This window comes from Nipponia nippon, unplaced genomic scaffold (genome assembly GCF_047370975.1).
Source record: "Nipponia nippon isolate SJK-2023a ecotype South Korea unplaced genomic scaffold, ASM4737097v1 scaffold_14, whole genome shotgun sequence".
NCBI classification, from domain to species: domain Eukaryota; kingdom Metazoa; phylum Chordata; class Aves; order Pelecaniformes; family Threskiornithidae; genus Nipponia; species Nipponia nippon.
The window spans coordinates 2,581,775-2,600,181 of NW_028262330.1; the positions used below are offsets into that span (position 1 = coordinate 2,581,775).

Consider the following 18,407-nt stretch of genomic DNA (forward strand, 5'->3'; position numbering starts at 1 on the left):
TCTTACCAGCTTTGCTAAGTCAGGAGATCTGGGAATGATCTGGGCTTATCTTGGTTATCTGAGATGGCAGTGGAAGGGAGAGATCAGCCAGTGCGTGCTCAGTCAGCCAGCACGAAAGGAGCTGCCTTAGCAATTATTATATTCAGCCTCATCTCCTAAGGACAATTTCACCAAAGTTGCCAAAGGTGCCCATGCAAGCACAGTTTGAAATACTCAGATTAGGTTTCAAAGGTCCTAGATTTAGTAACAGAATCAGGGGCTGGAAATGTCATTGAAGCCCAAAGCAGAGGAGGACTCTGGAAAGGCTCGGCTGTGGCGGGGGGCAGTTAGGTGGGATGGGAGCTGGGGAAGATCTGGCGGTGTGGGGCCGTGCACTGGTTGATTCAATTACTGCCTGTCGCATGGGGGCTTGGAGCCTTTTTAGGGCCACCACCGGAGACTAAACCCCAACCCAGAATCTCGCCAGAGGCAGGGCAAAAGCAGCATCCGATCGTGTCGCTCCACGTCCCGTCGCTGCTGGGCAGGGGCTGGGAACGGCTGCCCGCAGGCCAGCGCCAGGCAGGGGCTGCAGGAGCGCAGGGGTCAGCTCATCTCCCGCTGCCATGTTCCCATCGCCGGCCATCGCTCTGCCTCAGCGGGGCCGCTTTGCTCGCTGGCACGGCTACCGAGCCACACGCGAGTGCTTGCTCCAGCCCCAAGTGTGGCTGAGACGAAAAGACGAACTCATTTGTTCCTGTCGGGATGCATCACTGGGATTCCTGAGAAGGGTTTCAGCAATGCTTCCTCTCTTACAGAATAGCCTCGCCTTGTGTTTCCCGAGCCCCTTGCTGCTGAAAGAGAGGGGTCTTGGCTCAAGAGCAGGGCAGGACCCGGCTGCCCCCATCAGGGCCCCCTTGCCGTGTCCGTGGTGGGGAGGGCAGCATCTTCCCAGCCACAGCCGCCCCGCAGAGACTCTGGTGCAGAGCCCGGTGCCTTCCCCTGCCCTTTGCTGCAGCCTCCTCCTCCGCAGGCGGCTGCGTTTACTCACCCCCCCGGGGTATCTGCGGCACCCCAGCACCCATGCCTGTGCCCCGGCCGGGGGTGTCGTGGGGGGCTCTGCGCGGGGCTCCCTGCGTTTCTGCAGGGGACCAGGCAGCATGGCTCCGCACCATGCTCTGCTGCATTGGTTTTGGTCTGAATTGCTCTGTTGCCTTTCTGGTTTCATCGCTTGCAACCTGACGCTCGATTTAATTGGGATAAATATCGCAGCCCCTTATGTGACAGAACCTCTCGCGTTAGCGCTCCGGGGCTCCTTGCTCCTGCCCGCTCCCATCTTGCTCTTCCCCTCCAGGAGCACCACAGGCTGCCCAGGTGGTTTGGGGCCGAGGGGCTGAGCCGGAGCCATCCCCTCTGCAAACCCCTCATGCACACCCCCAGCCAGCATCCCCGCTGCAGCCAGGGCCCCTTCGCCCAACAGCTGAAAGGAGAAATATCGGGGTAAAACCCCATGTGGGAGTTGCAGTGGCGGTGCTGGGCGGCTGTAAATCCCTGCAGTGTCCTCAGTGGCAGGAAGGAGACCTGCCTCCAGCCACTGCAGCAGAGTCGGGAGCTCTCTGGAGGGTAACACGGTCCTGGGGACTGCGGTGATGGGAAGAATTGGCCCCAGTCTGTGCCGGGGGTCCCAGCCCCTGCCCTGGGCTGGGCGGCTGCTCATTCTGCCCAGAAACCAAACCTGAAACAGAGAAAGGGAAGGGGAAGTGATACCTCTTATCTGATGGCAATAACATGAACGTGGCTTGGGAAATTCCCCTAGTTTCTCCACCAAAGTGGTTCTTTGAAAAAGTGCTTCTAGCTGCTTTTGGGTAACTGAGCTGCCCTCAAAATCCCCAGCCAGCAAATGCCTTCGTAGGCGCCTTCCCCGCACACCTTCCAGCCGGAGCCTCCACCTCTGAGCCGCTTCTCCCAATCCTCCTCCCGCCCCGAGGGAACGGTGGGAAGGGCTCACGGCGCTTTGCCGGGCAGTGGCAGGGATGCCTGCGCATCTCCCGCATCTCTCCGGTCCTCGCAGGGTAACTTGGTGGCTGCCTCTCCTGCCCGATGGGTTCCCAGGTAGGTTGACACCTTCTCGTTTGTGTTTGGAAGAGCTCGGTCCTCTGCCGTATCCCACGGCTCAGCGCTGCTGTATGTCAGCAGCTCTCGTGTACTGTCAGCAGGACACCATCACCAGTGTCCCAGTCACACCAGGGCTGGCTCCGGGCGCCACAGACTCCGGGGCAGATGGAAACTAAACCCCAGCTCCTCCAGCTGCTGCTCCTCATGCATGCAGCCCAGAGGAGCCCAGCGCACGGGGACCAGCGGGAGCAGAGCATGGGCCACTGGCCCATAGTGGTTTGGCCATCCTCAGCGTATTTCTCCTCTTCAGCATCAGGTTTTCCCCTTTGAAGAGCTGAAGTTAATTTTTCATCAGCTCTGAAACTCTTAAACAGACAGTGAAGGCTGAGTTCAGCCTCTTGAGGTCTTTGCCTAAGCCGTCCCACTGCTTCCGACACCCTTCTCAGCTCCCCGGCCGCCGGAGCTGCTGACAAGGGTGAAGTTACGACTCAGGCTGAGTGAGTTTGGAAAGAAGTGGTTGGTGCGGGTCTCCCTGGCCCGGAGGAGCAGCTGTACGCGCTGCCCTGAGCTAGAGGAGCGAGGCGGCACCCAAGCCCTGGGGGAAGTGGAGCCGGGGCAGGAAGCCGAGGCGCGGCACTGCAGCGGCGACGGGCGCCTTCCAGGGTGGCTGGTGCCCGGTGTGGCTGCTGCCGGGGACGTGTATCTCCGGGGAGTGAGGGCTGAGCCTGCAGCCACCCGGTGAGCGGGATGGGGGAAAAGCTCCTGGTCTGGATCTGGATTCTCCTCCCAGGTGAGAGAGGGATCTTCTTGTGTTGATGGGAGTGGGTAAGGGCTCACCGGGGCTATGCCGACCTTCCAAAATCTGCGTCCTCATCCAGCAGTGATGGAAATGCCTTATGGATATATTTCTTCCATACTTCCCCCTCTGCCAAGAACTGATTAATTATTTCAATCCACGGAGAGGCTGCCAAACTTTTCCAGCTCACAGATCCCTAAAACCACCCTGCGGGAGGCTGCAGGGAGCCTGCAAATCCTGCGACCCCCCTGCCCCATGCCATGAGAGCAGCAGGCAGGGCAGGCAGGGTGAGCTTCTACCTCGTCCTTGCCAGCAGAGATGGCTTTAACAGAAACCCCAGCGCTTTGGGGTGGGCAGCAGCGTCCCAGGGGGGTTTGGCTTTGGGGGAGGGCAGAGGTGAAGCTCCCCAGGGGGCTGCAGAGCAGGGGGATATTTGGCATTTTTTCTTTTCTTTAAATGTGACGCCGGGAGAGCCTGGGGGGGAACTGCCCTGCCCAGGGCTGGCGGGGCAGCTCATCTTGGAAGAGCCCACTGGCAGAAGCAGAAGTGGATTTCCAGGCACTGGGGTTTCATGGGGATGCAAAGAGAGACTGAGCGGTTCCCCCCCATGCCTCCCTCCCTCCTCGGCCCCTGGCCCCACACAGCCTCCCCCCCACCTCGGACCCAGTGCATCTCCAGCACCCACGTCTGCACAGCCCCTGGCAGCCCTGCTTCGGGCAGGACCCCTGGGCTCAGCCCTGCTTGCTATGGGAGAGGTTTTTTGGGGGGCAGCACGAAGAAGCTCGTGTGGCAGGGGGACGGGCAGTGGGCTGGGGACTGGCAGGAGGCTTGTGCATGGGCTTGTGCTTGCCCAAAGGCTGGCACGGTCTCCGTCCCTGCAGGATGCTGGGCTCTGCGGGGCCCCGCGGAGGTGAGCGGCTTCCCAGGGGGCTCCGTGGAGGTAACCTGCGAGTACGAACCAGAGCTGGTAAATGCCAGTAAGTACTGGTGCAGGGGCAGCAGCTGGTTTTCGTGCTCCATCCTCGTTCAGACCACAGTCCCCGGGGACGAGGCGTGGGGGGACAGGGTGTCCCTGCGAGATGACCCCACTGGGCACGTGTTCGTGGTGACCATGGAGAACCTGAGAGTGGAGGACAAGGATCAGTACTGGTGTGGGATCCAGGTAGCATGGTATGACCCCATGTTCCCCGTTGTGGTGTCTGTTCTCCCAGGTAAGCGCCTGGCGTGGCCATTCTGCTTTGATGGAGGCTGGAGGGGCAGAGGGAACGGAGAGAGGGAAGGCTTGGGAGGGAGGGGCAGAGGGACTGGAGAGAGGGGAGGCTTGGGAGGGAGGACAGGTATAGCCCAGGAGAAGAAATCCCCCTCCCAGCTGCCTTTGGTGACCCCCCAGCATCCTCCACCTCGCTCCCACCGTGCATACAGCCCCCCTGGGGCCATGCTTGGCGTTTCCCAGCCACCCCCCATCACCTCCCCACCAGCAGCCTCTGGGGCCCCAAAGCCCCCCGTTACCAACCTCAGCCACAGCCCAGGAGCAGGTAACGCACCACAGCGCTTTGCTTCCCATCTGTCTACACCACAGTGCCCGAGACAACACACTGTGACCTCCACACAACACAGGGGGAAGAGGCCACAACTGCTCCCACCTTCCCATGGACTCCCCTGGAGCTGGAAAACACCGTGTCCATACCGAAAGTCACCCTGCAGGCTGGGTGAGTGCCAGGGCCACCGGGGAGGAGAGGGACCATCCCCAGCGCAAGGACCAGGCAGCTCGAGGATGCAGCATCCAGCTCCAGGCTGCCCACCGGGCTTTGGGGCCAGTGGGACACGTCTGGAGAAAGGAAAACGTGATGCTAAGGGGGCTGCTGTATCCCTGCATGCTGTAGGGCTGCACTGGCTGGGGCTCCCAGGGTCTTCGCCCAGCTCCCACAGGGCTGCCAGGGACCCCGACACCCCAGGCAGGCGTGTGCCACATCTGGGCACTTGTCCGTGGAGGTGGGGGATGTATCTGCAGCTGGCTCATGCCAAGCTGGACAGCCTTTGCGTGTACACATGCATGGATCCCTGGCCAGGAAACCTGGGAGAAATCCTTGGAACAGCCTTGCCAGCCCACGGAGTCTCATGCTCCCAGGGTTGTGCTAAATACAGGCACGAAAGCCCTCCCCGGGGCCCAGGGCTGCAGAGGGGGCAGCGCAGAAGGGCAGTAACACCCTTTTCTCCCCTCCTAGCACCCCAAACCTGCTTGTCGTGGTCCTGACACCCTCCGTTATGCTGGTGCTTGTTTTGGGCATCATCATCTGCTGCAGGATGAGAAGAGCATCACCGGAGAGGAGCGGAGGTACAAGTGATCTGGGGGCCCAAGCTGTGGCTCTGCTCTGCAGGGTGGCTGCAGGGGTCCCCACGCTGCTCCCCAGCACCCGTCCCCCCACCCCAGCTCACCGCATGCTGCCCTCCCGCTCCCATCCTGGGGGTGAGCAGGGCTTGGGGTGAAAGGGGCTGGAGCCCTCCCCAGGACCCCAACCCACTGAGCCCCACAGTCCAGGGGGCTCTTGGCAAAGTCAGGCCAGACCTGAGGTTGCACAGGAACCGATGGGACACCCATGGGGAAGGGCTTGGGGCCCCCCCAAATGCTCCCCTTCAGCAAAGGGAGCTCCATGGTTGGTCTGACCCATTTCTCTTGCTCTTCCCCCAGCAGCCTGGGCTGTGGAGAGGAAGAGGGACAAGGACCTCCAGGTACCGCGGGTGGGGGGCAGTGGGACGGGGGTCTTGTGATGGCTCCTCCATGAGGGAGCCACTGCCTGGAGCCCCCCTTGTCCTCAACACACCTCATCCCCTCCAGGTCACTGCAAGCTGGGAGCGAGCAGATGCTTCCAATCACATCTACACAAACAGGCAGTGGAAGCTCAGCTCACCTGAGGATGACTATGAGAACAGCCCGGCCAAGTGGCAGGTAATGGGGCTGGGGCAGCTCCCCAAGCATGCAGCAAGTTACCCCATGGGTGCTCCTTGCTCCCAGCCCTGCAGCGAGGAGGAGCTGCCCCGCTTCGGGGAGCAGCGAGGAGGAGCTGCCCCGCTTCGGGGTCACGCTACTTCCCTGCCAGCCTTGCCCTTCCCTTTAACAGCCTGGCCCAGGCAGCAGCTATCAAACCCTGTAGGAACAGGCGTTACGTAGACACAAGCTTTTAGGGCTCTAGCATAGGCAGACCTGCAAAGTGCCCTAATTCTTCACATTTCTCCCTCATTTCAGGACTTTGAAAAGGGAGACAAAGTTTCCATTTCCAGAGCTCCAGAACTGCAGTCGATCTACATGAACACGCGCTGAGCGGCTCCGTGCTTGGCCCCTCGCTGCCAGGAAGCCCTGTGTCTGGGAAGGGGCATCCCCTGCAGCTCTCCCACCATCCAGGGTGTGTTTCCCTACTGCTTCCCGAGCTCTCTCTGCCTGCCCCATTGAGATTCCCTCTATCCCGCAGAAGCAACCCCCATCCCCTCCGTACCGCGCGAGACTGGGGACCGCAGCGTGCCATGGAGCCCCGCAGTGGGATGTGCACGCCACCGGGCCAGCAGCGCTGTTTATCCCCACCCTGCCATGAGGTTATTAAATGAGATGAGATCGCGAGATTTACGATGTGGCTAAAATACCCCCCAATCAGGGGTTAAAAGCCCAGCATCCCTGGTCCAGGCTGCGGGGAACCAGGGGACGCGATGCCTCGGCAACCCCAGGCCCTTCTCATCCTCCGCAGTTCTTGTGCTCAGCAATAAGGACCACACGGGGAGGTCAGTGTCTGGTCGGAGATGTGACCTCCGGCCCCTCCCCGGCCCCAGTGACTCCGAGGTGCCCCGGGAAGGAGGTGGTGCTGCGGCCGGTGTGGTCACCCTGGTTCCCACACAGCCCTCAGACTTCCGCTTCTTTATTTTTACCTGGCGCCTCATTCCCTTCCCTCCGGCTCTTTGCACAGAGCGAAGGGGCTGAAGGGCAGGGTGGGGTGGAGGGAGGGCCCTGGGGGAGTCTGGCTGCAGGGGGTCCCATCCTGCTCCCCCCAGCCCAACCTCCCATGCAGACATCAGGATTTCAGCTGCGTATCCCAGGTGGGGGAGCTGCGGAAGGAAAAGCCCCTATTTGGGTAGGTCTCGTCATCTACCCAAATATAACTACCCCATTGCAAAATGGAAACCTAAGCAGCAGTTTTAGAAAGAGGAAGGAAAACCACAAGGATGGGAAAAAAAAAGAAGTGGGGAGATGCTGCACAGGCAGCCAAGCTGGAGCTCAGGGCGGGGGGAAGCTCGGCTCCATCCCTGCCCCGCCACGGGCCAGGGGAGCTCCTCTGGGTGCCACTCGCTCCCCAGGGCAAGCCAAGCCCCATCGTCTGCAAGAAGCTCCGGTGCCAAATGGGGAGCAGGAGCACAGGGAGGACCCACTGCCTGCACCAGCTCCAGTGACGCAGCCCTGCTCCCAGTTCTCCCCTGAGCCCCAGCATGGTCATACCTGGGATAAAAAAGCCAGAGGAGGAGGAGGAAGCCCCACATCATTCCAACCACTCTATCCCAGCAAGCACCATCAGCAGAGCCGACCTCCAGCCACCCGGCCACAGCCCTCGGTGCCATACGGCAGCTCCGGGCGATGTCCGGATCACTCCCGCTCCTCCCTCTCCATATATCTCACATCTCCCACTTCCCCCCAGACCAGCCTGGTGCTGCAGACCCCAGCAGAGCCCAGGGCCGGGGCCAGGCACCCGCACCCCTGAGAGCTGGCAGGGCCTGACATGTCCCTTTCAGCCGAAACGCAGCCCAGGGGCTGAGCTGACGCCCTCTGAGTGCCCAGGAGGCTGCACCCATCCCGGCACCGCTCCTTGGCCCAGCCGAGGGGAGCACCAGGACACACAGCCTCCAGCACCCCAGGAATGCAAGGTGGGCTCCGCAAAGATCAAGCAAAGATTAAAACTCCCATGCTGGTTTTGCCCCATTTTGGCATTGGAAGCTCTGCTCAGCTCGTGTGCTCCAGCATCTCTCTGCAGCAGCCGTCTGGGGTGAAAACCCCTCTGCTCCTAAACCCTCCTGCCAAGTGAGGTGCACGGGGTCCTACGTCCCCTTTCTGCGGCTGCCCACCCTCCCTGGTGTGCCTCAGATGTGCCAGTCTGCACAAAGCATCTCAGCAGCTTGTCACTCACAACAGAAAACCCTCAGCCCTGAGGTGAAGCCCGGTCAGATAAAAATAACCCAGCAGCAGAGCAGCCGCCTCTTGCGCGAGCAAAAAAGCAACGAAAGAAGCTGAGAGCGCACATCAGCTCGGCGTCCCTCGCCTGGCTGCTCTGTGCAGGAGGCTGATGTTCGCAGATCTCTGGAGCAAAGCGGGATGATGGGGATATGGCTGGGCTGGGGCTGGCTCCTTCTCCCAGGTGAGGACAGGCTCCGACCGCGCCGGTGATGCTCCAGCTCCAGCTCCGCACCAAGGGGCTGGGGCTGCTGAGCTCCCCAGGGGCACGGGCTCCATGTTGGGCACTGACGGATCCAAAGCCTCCCATCACCGTGGCCTCATGTCTGGGGCTAAAAGCTGGTAGAAGGGGTCTCCCCCAAAGTGCTTCTTTCCACAGGGAGCTGAGAAGGAGGGGCTTGGGGGGGAAGGCTGACTTTGCAGCCCCGTTTCTCTCCGGTGTCGCTGTGGGTTTCTTTGCAGTTTGCCAGGCTCTGGTGGTCCCCAGGGAGGTCAGCGGCCGGGTGGGGGAGAAGCTCTCCCTCCGCTGCTGGTACCCACCGGGCTACGAGGACTACAAGTACTGGTGCCGGGGGGCCAGCCGGGACTCCTGCCGCAAGGTGGTGGAGACAGCGGGCAGGGAAGCGCCCCGGCAGCACGGCCGGGTCTCCATCCAGGACAGTCACATCTTCTGCGTGGTTACGCTCACCGTGGAGCACCTCTCCGAGGCAGATGCTGGGAGTTACTGGTGCGGGGTCGAGAGGATGGGCAGGGACCTGATGGAGCCGGTGACAGTGAGGGTGGTCCCAGGTAAGCCCTGTCCAGCTGGCTGGAGGTTTTGCTGGCCAGGACTCTTTCTGGAGAGGCCGCTGGCTCGTGGGCCGGTAGTGGCCTGGGAGGAGGCAGCGTTCCAAGAAAGAGCCCCTGGGACCCAGTATAAACCAGTGGCAGAGGCTGGGAGGGGTGACAGGTTGCTGTCTCCTGGGGATGCTCGCAGAGGCAGGCAGAGTGTGCTGGAGCCCAGTGCAGGGTCCAGCCCCAGGCTGGTTTTGGGGCTCCCGGCACCCATCACGGCGCAGGCAGGATGGCGGAGCCGCTGGTTACGTGTGGCCGCAAGCGCTGATGCTGAGGCCCAGCGCTGAGGCTGGGGAGTGCCTGCCAAACCCGCCTCTGACAGCCAAATGATAGAATGCTGAGTTTCCAGACCAGGCAAAGGGGTGGATTCAACACCCCTGCCCTCGGGGAAATCTCTGATTCGCTGGAGAGATGTCTTGCCATGGGGAGACACAGCTCAGAGAGGTGGGGGGCAGCTGGGCAGGCAGGTGCAGGCAGATGCAGGCAGGGCGCATCCCACAGGGGTGCCGGCAGGGCAGGGGCATGTGCTGGAGGGGACACAGGCAAGTATTCACCTGCTGCTGGAGGAGACACGGGGGAACCACAGTCACCTCCAGCCCCCAGTTCCCACCAGGACCTTCTTTTATGCAGCGGTATCAGCTCCACCGGCAGCTCCCCTGGCCACCCCCACCCCCTGGATCCCCACCACCGCCACCACTGCCACAACTGCCACCACCGCCACCGCCGCGGGGTGAGCCTGGGGCCCGGGGCGCAGGGTGGGCACGGGGAAGGGCAGTGGTTCTCACGCCGAGGGCAGCAGTGGGTGCCCCTGTGCAAGGGGGCTCGCGGGGACACGCAGGGTCTTCACCCATCAGCCTGGGCATTTGGGGGTGATGCAGTGGGGTCCCAGGCTGTTGTCCCCACTGCAGTTCCCACCCCGTGGCTGAGGGGCTGCGGGAGGGCACCGGCACACAGGGCACTGCAAAAACGAAGCCCCAGCCTTGTGAGGGAAGGAACCAGCCCCGCTCCTCTCCCCTCGCCTCCAGCCCCGGGGGGCCAGCCCTGAGTGCCCTGGTGCCTAGTGCAGTCCTGCTCTCCCTCCTGGCTGCCACCGGTTCCGCCGGCCTCCTCTGCACCCTGCGCAGGAGGAGGGAAGGTAACGGTGCCCATGCGCGCCCCGTCCCAGGCACACCCTGGCGCCCATCCCAGGACCTGGGGGACAAACCCACGCTGGGCACGGGGCTGCAGGGATCTCCCCCCTCCCAGAGAGGCAGAAAACTTGCCCCCGTGTCTCTTCTTTCTGGAGCGCTGCCCCCTCGCACCAAAGTCCCCACCGCCCCCTGCAAGCCGGGCACTGCCGCGGAGCCAGACCACAGCCTCATCTACGACAACGAGCTGGACCTGGCAGAGGTGAGGGCCCCCGGTGCAGGCAGCGCGGGCAGTGCAGGCAGCGTGGGCAGGGGCCATGCAGTGCAGTTGCTCACCCTGGGCAGCCCCTGCATGGCCCAGCTGTGCCCCAGGGCTGCGGGGACACGCTGTCCCCTCACCAGGGTGGCTGCAGTGACACGGAGCAGGACCCCAAGCTGGAGAATGACGGTATCTACACAAACACCCTGTGTCAAGAGGAGGTGATGGGGATGCCCGGCCAACATTTCCCGGGAGAAGAGGTTTCCTACTTGTCCTAGCGGAGCAGCCCTCATGGGCAGAGGGTCCCTCCGGGGCCACCCCAGGGGACATCCTTGCGATCGCCCCCCGGGACATCCTTGCTGTGGCAGAGGAGGCGAAGGAATGTTGCAGGAGGTGGCTGCTGCTGTCCCATCACCGCAGCATCTCGGCGGTGTGACAGCCTCTGCCCGTGATGCCGGAGCCCAAGGCCATGGTGGCACCGTCCCCCGGCCCACAGGACCCCGAGAGCCCCCTGCCCCTGCCTTGCTTTGGCAGATTGACCTGCGCCTCTCGGCTGGCGAGGAGCCACATCCCTGATTCCTGCACAGGCTGAGGAGCGGGATGTTTTCCCGGCTCAGCAGCAAACACATTGCTTTGGGTTCAGATAAATCCAATAAAGAAATTCCTCTGTAAGCGCTCAGTCTGGAGGAGAGAGGGGACAATCTGGTGTGCCCACGCAGCCACGCTGCTGCTGTCGTCCCATTCGGGGGTCCCTGGGGCACCCCAGTACTGCTGGGGCTGGGTCAGGAGGGGGCAATGGGAACCGACACTCAAAGCAAGAGCGCCTGGGAAGGCGGCTGGAGCCCTGGCTGCCCAGCCTTTCCAGGAAGGCTTATCCACAGAAAGCAGGTTTGTAATCTCCAGTCACTTCTTAATTTTACATCTTGCTGCTATTTGCAGTGACTGGGCTCGCAGCCGGTCAGCCGGTTTGCCGGCAGTGAGCGGGGTTACTTGATGGTCAGAAGGAAAACGCAGAGCTTCCTCTTGCCATGGTGGGGGGACAGGGAGGGGACGGGATGGGGGGAAGGAGCAGCCTCAGCCTCCGGCAGGGCCAGGGGTTTGTGCTTTCTGCTCTTTCCAAGGGGTATTGAGGAAGAAAGCCGTTGGCAAGGCAGCTGCCAGGGAAGTGGCTTTGCTTTTTGTGTTTGGGTTTCTGAAACTTTCAGTGGAAACATTTAATTTTGGGAGAAAAACAGTGTTGTCACTCAAAACCCACGGCTGTGCCAAAAAAGGCGTTTTTGGGGGGGAAATGAGACACTTCTGCTTGAGAAAACAAACAAAAGCGGTCCAGCTTGCACTGGCAGCCAGCTCGGGAGCCGGGGAGCAGCAGTGCAGTGGGGATGGCTGTCCGTCATCCCAGTCCACCATCCCAGTCCGTCATGCCCAGGAGAATATCCCGGTGGTCCCCACTGGTCCATCCGCAGGGGCTGACCTGCATTTGCTCTACCCCAGTCCCCAGACCCCAGCTCTGGCCTGGAGCCCCTGCAAAGCCCCCAGAAGCCCTTCAGGCTCTGTGCACGGGGAAGGGGCTGTGTTCCCTGCTGGGACAGGCGTTGTGGCAGAGGAATCCACTGCATTTTGTCATTTTGCTGGGAACCAGCGGCTGTTTCAGAGCAAAAGCAGAGAGTTTCTCATGAGACACTCCCAGGGTGAGTCATGGTCCCTGGGCAAAAGGGAAGAAGCAACCACCCTTAAAAGAGACATCCAGGGTCTGCGGGTAAACACTGCCCAAGGAATCGGCGGGAGAAGGAGGCTTGGGAAACGCCTGGGATGCCTGGGTGCGTGTGAACCTGGCTCCGTCTTGCAGGGTGCTTCATGAATAACCACGGCGAAAAATCCACATCGGAAGCGAGAAGCTGGAAAATGAGGATTTTCCTGGTTTGGACCCTTTTCCCAGGTGAGACCCGGGAGCACAGGTCGGGTGGTTCCCACCCCACCAGCTCTGCCAGAGCCGTGGAGAGGCTGGGACCGAGCCAGCCCAGGAAGCCCACCGCGGTCACGGCAAGAGCCCAGCTGATACCCTCCTTTTCCTGAACCCTGGTGATAAGGTTTTTTGCTTGTTTAACAACACGCACGGTTGATGTGGGCTCTTTTTTTCGTGACTGGGGACATCTCGTCTCAGCACCGCTCCCCGGCGCAGCAGGTGCACGGACACAGCCTCCCTGGGGACAGGGTGCCCCCGAACATCCTGGGCTCCGATCCCTCCCAGTTCCCCAAAGCGATGCCAGTACGTGCTTGCAGCACCTCTCCCTGTCCCCTGCAGGTGGCTGGGCAGTGACGGGCCCCGCGCAGGTGACGGCCGAGCAGGGCGGCTCGCTGGCTATGTCCTGTGGCTACGAGCCAGGCTACGAGCTCTACCCCAAGTACTGGTGCCGCCCAAGCTTCCTCTGGTTTTGCTTCATCTACATTGCCCAAACCAACGGCTCAGAGGTGACAGTGACGCAGGGCAGGGTGTCCATCGGGGACAACCACACAGCACGCTCATTCATGATTACGCTGGGCGGTGTCACGCCGGAGGACGCAGGCTGGTACTCTTGTGGGGTGAGGAGGAAACTGTGGTTCAGCATGGGGCACACCATCAAGGTGATGGTCTCCGCAGGTAAAGCCGAGCTGGGAGCAAAGCAGGGGTGTGCGATGGAGCCTGTCACTTGGGTCACAGCCCTGGGGACGGGGCCTCCCCAGCCAGGGGAACACAGGGGTTGTCGAAGCGGGGAGACCCACTGGAGGCTGCCCCAGTGCAAATTTGGATGAGGGATGGAGGAGGCTGTGCGGAGCCTCGTGCAGAGCAGAGCCTCTCCCTTGCTCCCGTTCAGTGTCTCTGCTTCCACAAGCCCATCCTTTGGGGTTTCCAGTCCCTCCCAGTTAAAGCCCCCCTTTCCCTCCTCCTCCTCCCCAGTGCCCAGTGCATTGCCTGGGGATCCCCATCTCCACCTCCAGCACCTCCACAGCTGAAGTCTTGGGGCAGAGACCCCCACGCAGGGGGCAGGACAGGCTGCGGGGGTCTCCACTTTGCTCTGACTCTCTGTTTTCTTCGCAGCTGCCTCAGCCACAACCAAGGGCAGCAACGTGAGCCCGTTGGCCACCACCACCCTGTGCCCCACGGGCTGTGGGGAGCCTCCAGTGCGGTGAGTCAGGGCTTGGGGTCCGGGCAAGCCCCCAGCAGCATCCCCCAGCCTAAGACACCTTTTCCCCTGCATGCATCCCCCAGCCCTGGGTCCCCCCCAGTTGCAGCAGCCCCAAGGAGCATCCTGGGGGCAAGCGGGTGGCTGGCAGACATGCAAGTGCCCCAGTCCCCATCTTCATCGCTCAGACCCTACTCAAGCTCTAGCATCATCATCTCCTTTCTCCTGCCCAGGTCTCAGCTTGGTGTCACCTACCTGCTGCTTTTCCTCAGTGTGAAGGTGCCCATGGCACTGGCCCTGGCATGCGGGGCTTTCTGGATGAGGAGCCAGCGTAGGAGCCGCGACTGGGAAAACCTGCAGGTCTTCGAGGTGGCTGGCAGCACCAGGGCACCAGGCTGTCCCCCTGCCCCGGAGCCACAGGGACACCCTCCTCTCCCCTTGCCCCCCACCCTGCCAGCGCTGTGCCCCCCAGCACGGCCGCCCTGTGCAGGGAGCTGCTCGGCACCAGGTGCTTCTCCCCCTGTGAAGCCTCGGCCCCTCCTGGCAGCCCCTGCACTGGAGAGGGGAGGATTTGGGGTGCACAGAGCCTGCGTCTGCTGAGCTGGAGCTGCCAGCTGAGGACAACTTTGCAATAAAGCCTGGGTATCCTGCAGGTGTCTGTCTGTCTGTCTCCCTCTTTTGGCTGCCGGCACCACCTGGGGCTCTGGTGGCTGCTGACGCTGAGGTGTGGGGCCGTGCGGGGACATGCTGCGGCGTGGCCGGGGGGGACATGGGCTCACAGGGTGCCACGCGGGTGCCTGCTCCACCACGGCCCGGCCGAGCCCCGGCACGAGCAGAGGAGCCCCCAGCCCTGCCCCATGCAACCAAATGCCCGTTTCCAGCCAAACATTTCCAAGCTCACCTGCAGCTGAGCGAGAGCCGGGGAGCAGTGTCCTTCCACAACTGTCTCCCCCACTACAGCAACTTTCCATCCTCAGCTTGAGAGCAAAGCTCACATCGCGCCCAGCTGCACCACGAGTTCCTTTTCTGATGAGTCCTATTAGTTTCCAGGTTCTGCATCTCCAAAAAGCAGGCACCTGCACACTGCTGAAACCCTGCAGAAACCCTGCTTTTGGTGTGTGGCACCAGCAGCCATATCAGGGAGAGCAGCATGGCCACCTCCATCCTCCCCGGGGCTACACCACATCCCACATTTCATGGCACAACCAGCTTCCCCGGTGTCCCCCCAGAAAGCTTTGGAGGAGAGTTTTTTCTCTTCAGCGTTGTTTAAGGAATAGAAATGCCAGAGGTGCCAGGGCACGCACCAGGAACAGCCAGCCTGCTCCAGCCCCACATGGCAAAACCTCCGCTGCACACAGCAGCTTGGCTGCCCAGGAGGGAGCCCGGCCACGGGCCCCGCACCTCGCTCTCCCTGCCGCTGCTGGAGCTGGGAGCCCACCCGCTGCCCCAGAAATACCATGTGTGGAAGGGATGGAGGTAGCAGCTCCGAGGCAGAGCCACAGGGAACTGCAGGGTTCCCAGGTTGTTCCCTGCAGGGGAATGGACCCGGGAGCAACTGCACAGGGATGCAGAGCAGCCCAGAGCCTGGCATGGGTGATGCTCAGGGCAGGGACCCTTTCGCCCGCTGTCAGGGGCCGGGGGCCAGGGTTCAGGGCCAGGCACAAGTCAGGGGCAGCTCAGTTGTGTCTCCACCAAGGAACACCCTCAGCACGGCTAAACTAGAACCAACCGCTGGCAATAAAGCTGTCTCCATGCCTTCACTGAGGCCAGAGCTGCAACGGTACCAGCAGCGGGTCCACATGTGAGGCTTTGGTCTGAGCTGGGACCAGCCCACAGCTGCAGGAGAAAGACCCTGTGACACCCAGCATGGGTCTGGTCCCCGTGGATGGGCTGCGTTTGTCCTGCCTGTCCCCACCTGTCCCCAAACCCTTCCTCGCCCTTGGGAGCTTCTTCCGAAGGGTTTGCCCAACCCAGTGCAGGCTCAGCAAGTTGCTGGTGGGTGGGAGGGAGGACGCTGCGGGGGAACCGGTGCTTCCAGGAGACAAGGGATGGGGACAGGGTGGGGAAGCCTGGAGAGACCCGATCAGGGCACTGGGCATGGGGCTACTGAGCCACAGAGGGGCTGTGCTGGGGACAGCCCGGGGGGCTGCGCTGGCCAGGGCAGTGGGGACGGGTGCTGTCGTCCAGCTGCACAGGGCCGGGAGGCTGGGGCTCCCCCTCTGCATTTCCCACGGCGGGGAGGACAGGGTGCCCCTGCAGGAGCACTGTGCCACCCTCGCCGCCCAGCCTGCGGGCACTTTTGGGGCTCGGGGGGTCCCCGTGCGGGGCTGAGCCACCCCTTGAGAGGCAGATCCCCCGCTGGGCACCCTGCCTGGCCAGAGAGGCCAGGCGGTGTGGCAGTGAGGCAGGGAGAGTCAGGACTGCACCCCGCCATGGCGGCTGTGCCGGGGGCGGAAAGGGGAGCCCCTGGGCAGGGGCAGGAGCGGGGGCAGGAGCGGGGACAGGAGCAGGACAGCAGGGCTCAAGGGACAGCGCACGGCAGTGCTCTCAGCAACAGTGTATTGGGTTTGCGTGGCAAGGTTTTGGCAGCGGGGGGGCTACAGGGGTGGCTTCTGTCAGAAGCTGCCAGAAGCTTCCCCTGTGTCTGACAGCCCACGCCAGCCGGCTCCAAGATGGACCCGCTGCTGGCCAAGGCCGAGCCCATCAGCGATGGTGGCAGAGCCTCTGGGATAACAGATTTAAGAAGGTGGGGGGAAAAATCTGTGCAACAACAGCAGCCAGAGAGAGAAGTGAGAATATGTCAGAGGAGCAGCCCTGCAGACACCGAGGTCAGTGCAGAAGGAGGGGCAGGAGGTGCTCCAGGCACCGGAGCAGAGATTCCCCTGCAGCCTCTGGGGAAGACCATGGTGAGGCAGGCTGTCCCCTGCAGCCCATGGAGGTCCACAGTAGAGCAGATCTCCACCTGCAGCCCATGGAGGTCTACGGTGGAGCAGAGATCCACCTGCAGCCCATGGAGGGCCCCACACCAGAGCAGGGGGACGCCCGAAGGAGGCTGTGACCCCGTGGGAAGCCCACGCTGGAGCAGGCTCCTAGCAGGACCTGTGGCCCCGTGGAGAGAGGAGCCCAGGCTGGAACAGGTTTGCTGGCAGGACTGGTGACCCCGCAGGGGACCCACACTGGAGCAGTCTGCTCCTGAAGGGCTGCACCGCGTGGAAGGGACCCACGCTGGAGCAGTTGGTGAAGAACTGCAGCCCGTGGGAAGGACCCACGTTGGAGAAGCTGGTGGAGGGCTGTCTGCCGTGGGAGAGACCTACGCTGGAGCAGGGGCAGAGTGAGAGGAGGCCTCCCCTGGGGAGGAAGGAGTGGCAGAGACAGCGTGGGATGAACTGACCACAACCCCCATCCCCATCCCCCTGCGCCGCTGCAGGGAGGAGGTAGAGAAATTGGGAGTGAAGTAGAGCCTGGGAAGCAGGGAGGGGTGGGGGGAAGGGGTTTTAAGATTTAGTTTTTATTTCTCATTACCTTACTCTGATTGCATTGGTAATAAATTCAGCTGATTTCCCCAAGTCGAGCCTGTTTTGCCCATGACGGTAATGAGTGAATGATCTCTCCCTGTCCTTACCTCGACCCATGGGCCTTTCGTTATATTTTCCCTCCCCTGCCCAGCCGAGGAGGGGAGATAGAGCAGCTTTGGTGGGCAGCTGGTGTTCTGCCAGGGTCAACCCGCCGCAAGGAGGCAGGAAGCCAGCGGAGACCAGAGGAAACAAGAAAGCCCACGCTCTTGCTAAACCTCCAGCAGCAAGGGATTTGGTAACCGGGGCAGATGAGGAAGTAAAGCCCCAGAGACACAACGAAGAAGGAGCGTGAGGGGCAGGAGCGTCCCGCCAGGGTGGCCCAGGCCAGCCTGCCCATGCAGCTCCTGCTGCTGCTTGCCTGGGCGCTGCTGCCAGGTAAGGCCAGGATGGAGCCCCCCGAGCCCCGGGGCGGGCGCGGCGGGCACGGCGGCAGCAGCACTCCCGCGGCTCCCTCTCTCTCCGCAGGCTGCTGGGCGGTGACCGGGCCTGGCACCGTGCAGGGATTCCTGGGGGGGTCCCTCTCGGTGAGCTGCTCGTACCGGGCTGGCCAGGAGACGAAGCCGAAATTCTGGTGCACACCGGCAACAGCTGTTTTTATCTGTGAAGATGACATCGTCATCACCTCGGAGCGCCGGCCCGTGGTGCGGCGGGGCCGATTCTCCATCCAGGATGATCGCACACGGCGGGTGTTCACGGTGACCGTGGAGCGCCTGACCAAGCGGGACGCGGGCACCTACCGCTGCGGGGTGCGATGGAGCAAGCCCTGGCCTGATGAGAGTGCCGAGGTGAAGGTGATCGTGTCCCCAGGTCAGTCCCTGCACGTCCCCCCCGCACAGCCCCAGTGACCACCACGTCGCAGGGCCGGGCTGCGGGAGGAGATGGTACGCGGGCGGCTGGCGAGGGACGGGAGCGGGTCAGTGCCCGGCAGGCACCGCCGCATCTGTCCCCTCTTCGCATTTGCAGCCCCGTCGCTGGGCACGACCCCCCTCGCTCCAACCACCACCCTCGCTCCGACCATCCCCCGGCCGACCGCGGCGGGGACAGACGCTCCGCGGGGAAGCCCCGGGCCCTTCCGCTACTTCCCGGTAGTGGCCGGGCTGCAGGTGCTGGCGCTGCTGGCCATGAGCGGAGCCGTGCTCTGGGCCAGCCTGCGGGGCGGCTGAGCCCCCGCCGGCGACCCCCGGGACGCCCCGACGGCGCGGGCGGCAGCACCGGGGCCTCGCCGGGCCCTTCCCGCCGCCGGTTGCAATAAAGCTTTTCCACCCCCGCTCCGCGCCCCCGTCTCTTCTTTCCGGCGGCTTCCGCGCCCGGGCGGCCCCGGGGGTCCCGGCGCTCCGCCCCGACGGGGTGGGCGGTGC

The 18,407-nt window shown here is 62.9% G+C and overlaps 3 protein-coding genes across 5 annotated transcripts; all 3 read left to right on the forward strand.

Moving 5' to 3' along the window:
- Window positions 1–2,661: 2,661 nt before the first annotated feature.
- On the forward strand, window positions 2,662–6,500 carry LOC104020727 (uncharacterized). 3 transcript variants are annotated; one of them, XM_009474186.2, is made up of 7 exons: window positions 2,662–2,881; window positions 3,769–4,098; window positions 4,467–4,596; window positions 5,113–5,222; window positions 5,577–5,617; window positions 5,724–5,834; window positions 6,132–6,500. In XM_009474186.2, the coding sequence occupies exons 1-7, from the start codon at window positions 2,839–2,841 to the stop codon at window positions 6,204–6,206; spliced, it is 840 nt and encodes a 279-aa protein (XP_009472461.1). In that variant the 5' UTR covers window positions 2,662–2,838; the 3' UTR covers window positions 6,207–6,500. The 3 variants fall into 3 exon arrangements, with proteins under 3 accessions (XP_009472461.1, XP_087606849.1, XP_087606850.1); XM_087750723.1 differs by having other exon boundaries at window positions 5,580–5,617; XM_087750724.1 differs by having other exon boundaries at window positions 3,769–3,864.
- Window positions 6,501–12,075: 5,575 nt separating this feature from the next.
- On the forward strand, window positions 12,076–14,126 carry LOC104020729 (CMRF35-like molecule 7). Its single transcript, XM_087750977.1, has 4 exons — window positions 12,076–12,249; window positions 12,616–12,951; window positions 13,390–13,477; window positions 13,708–14,126. Exons 1-4 carry the CDS (start codon window positions 12,168–12,170, stop codon window positions 14,072–14,074), a joined length of 873 nt encoding a protein of 290 aa, XP_087607103.1. The 5' UTR covers window positions 12,076–12,167; the 3' UTR covers window positions 14,075–14,126.
- A 3,170-nt stretch (window positions 14,127–17,296) lies between these two features.
- LOC148056401 (CMRF35-like molecule 6) lies at window positions 17,297–18,316 on the forward strand. Its single transcript, XM_087750954.1, has 3 exons — window positions 17,297–17,424; window positions 17,515–17,856; window positions 18,013–18,316. The coding sequence occupies exons 1-3, from the start codon at window positions 17,385–17,387 to the stop codon at window positions 18,210–18,212; spliced, it is 582 nt and encodes a 193-aa protein (XP_087607080.1). The 5' UTR covers window positions 17,297–17,384; the 3' UTR covers window positions 18,213–18,316.
- Window positions 18,317–18,407: the final 91 nt, after the last annotated feature.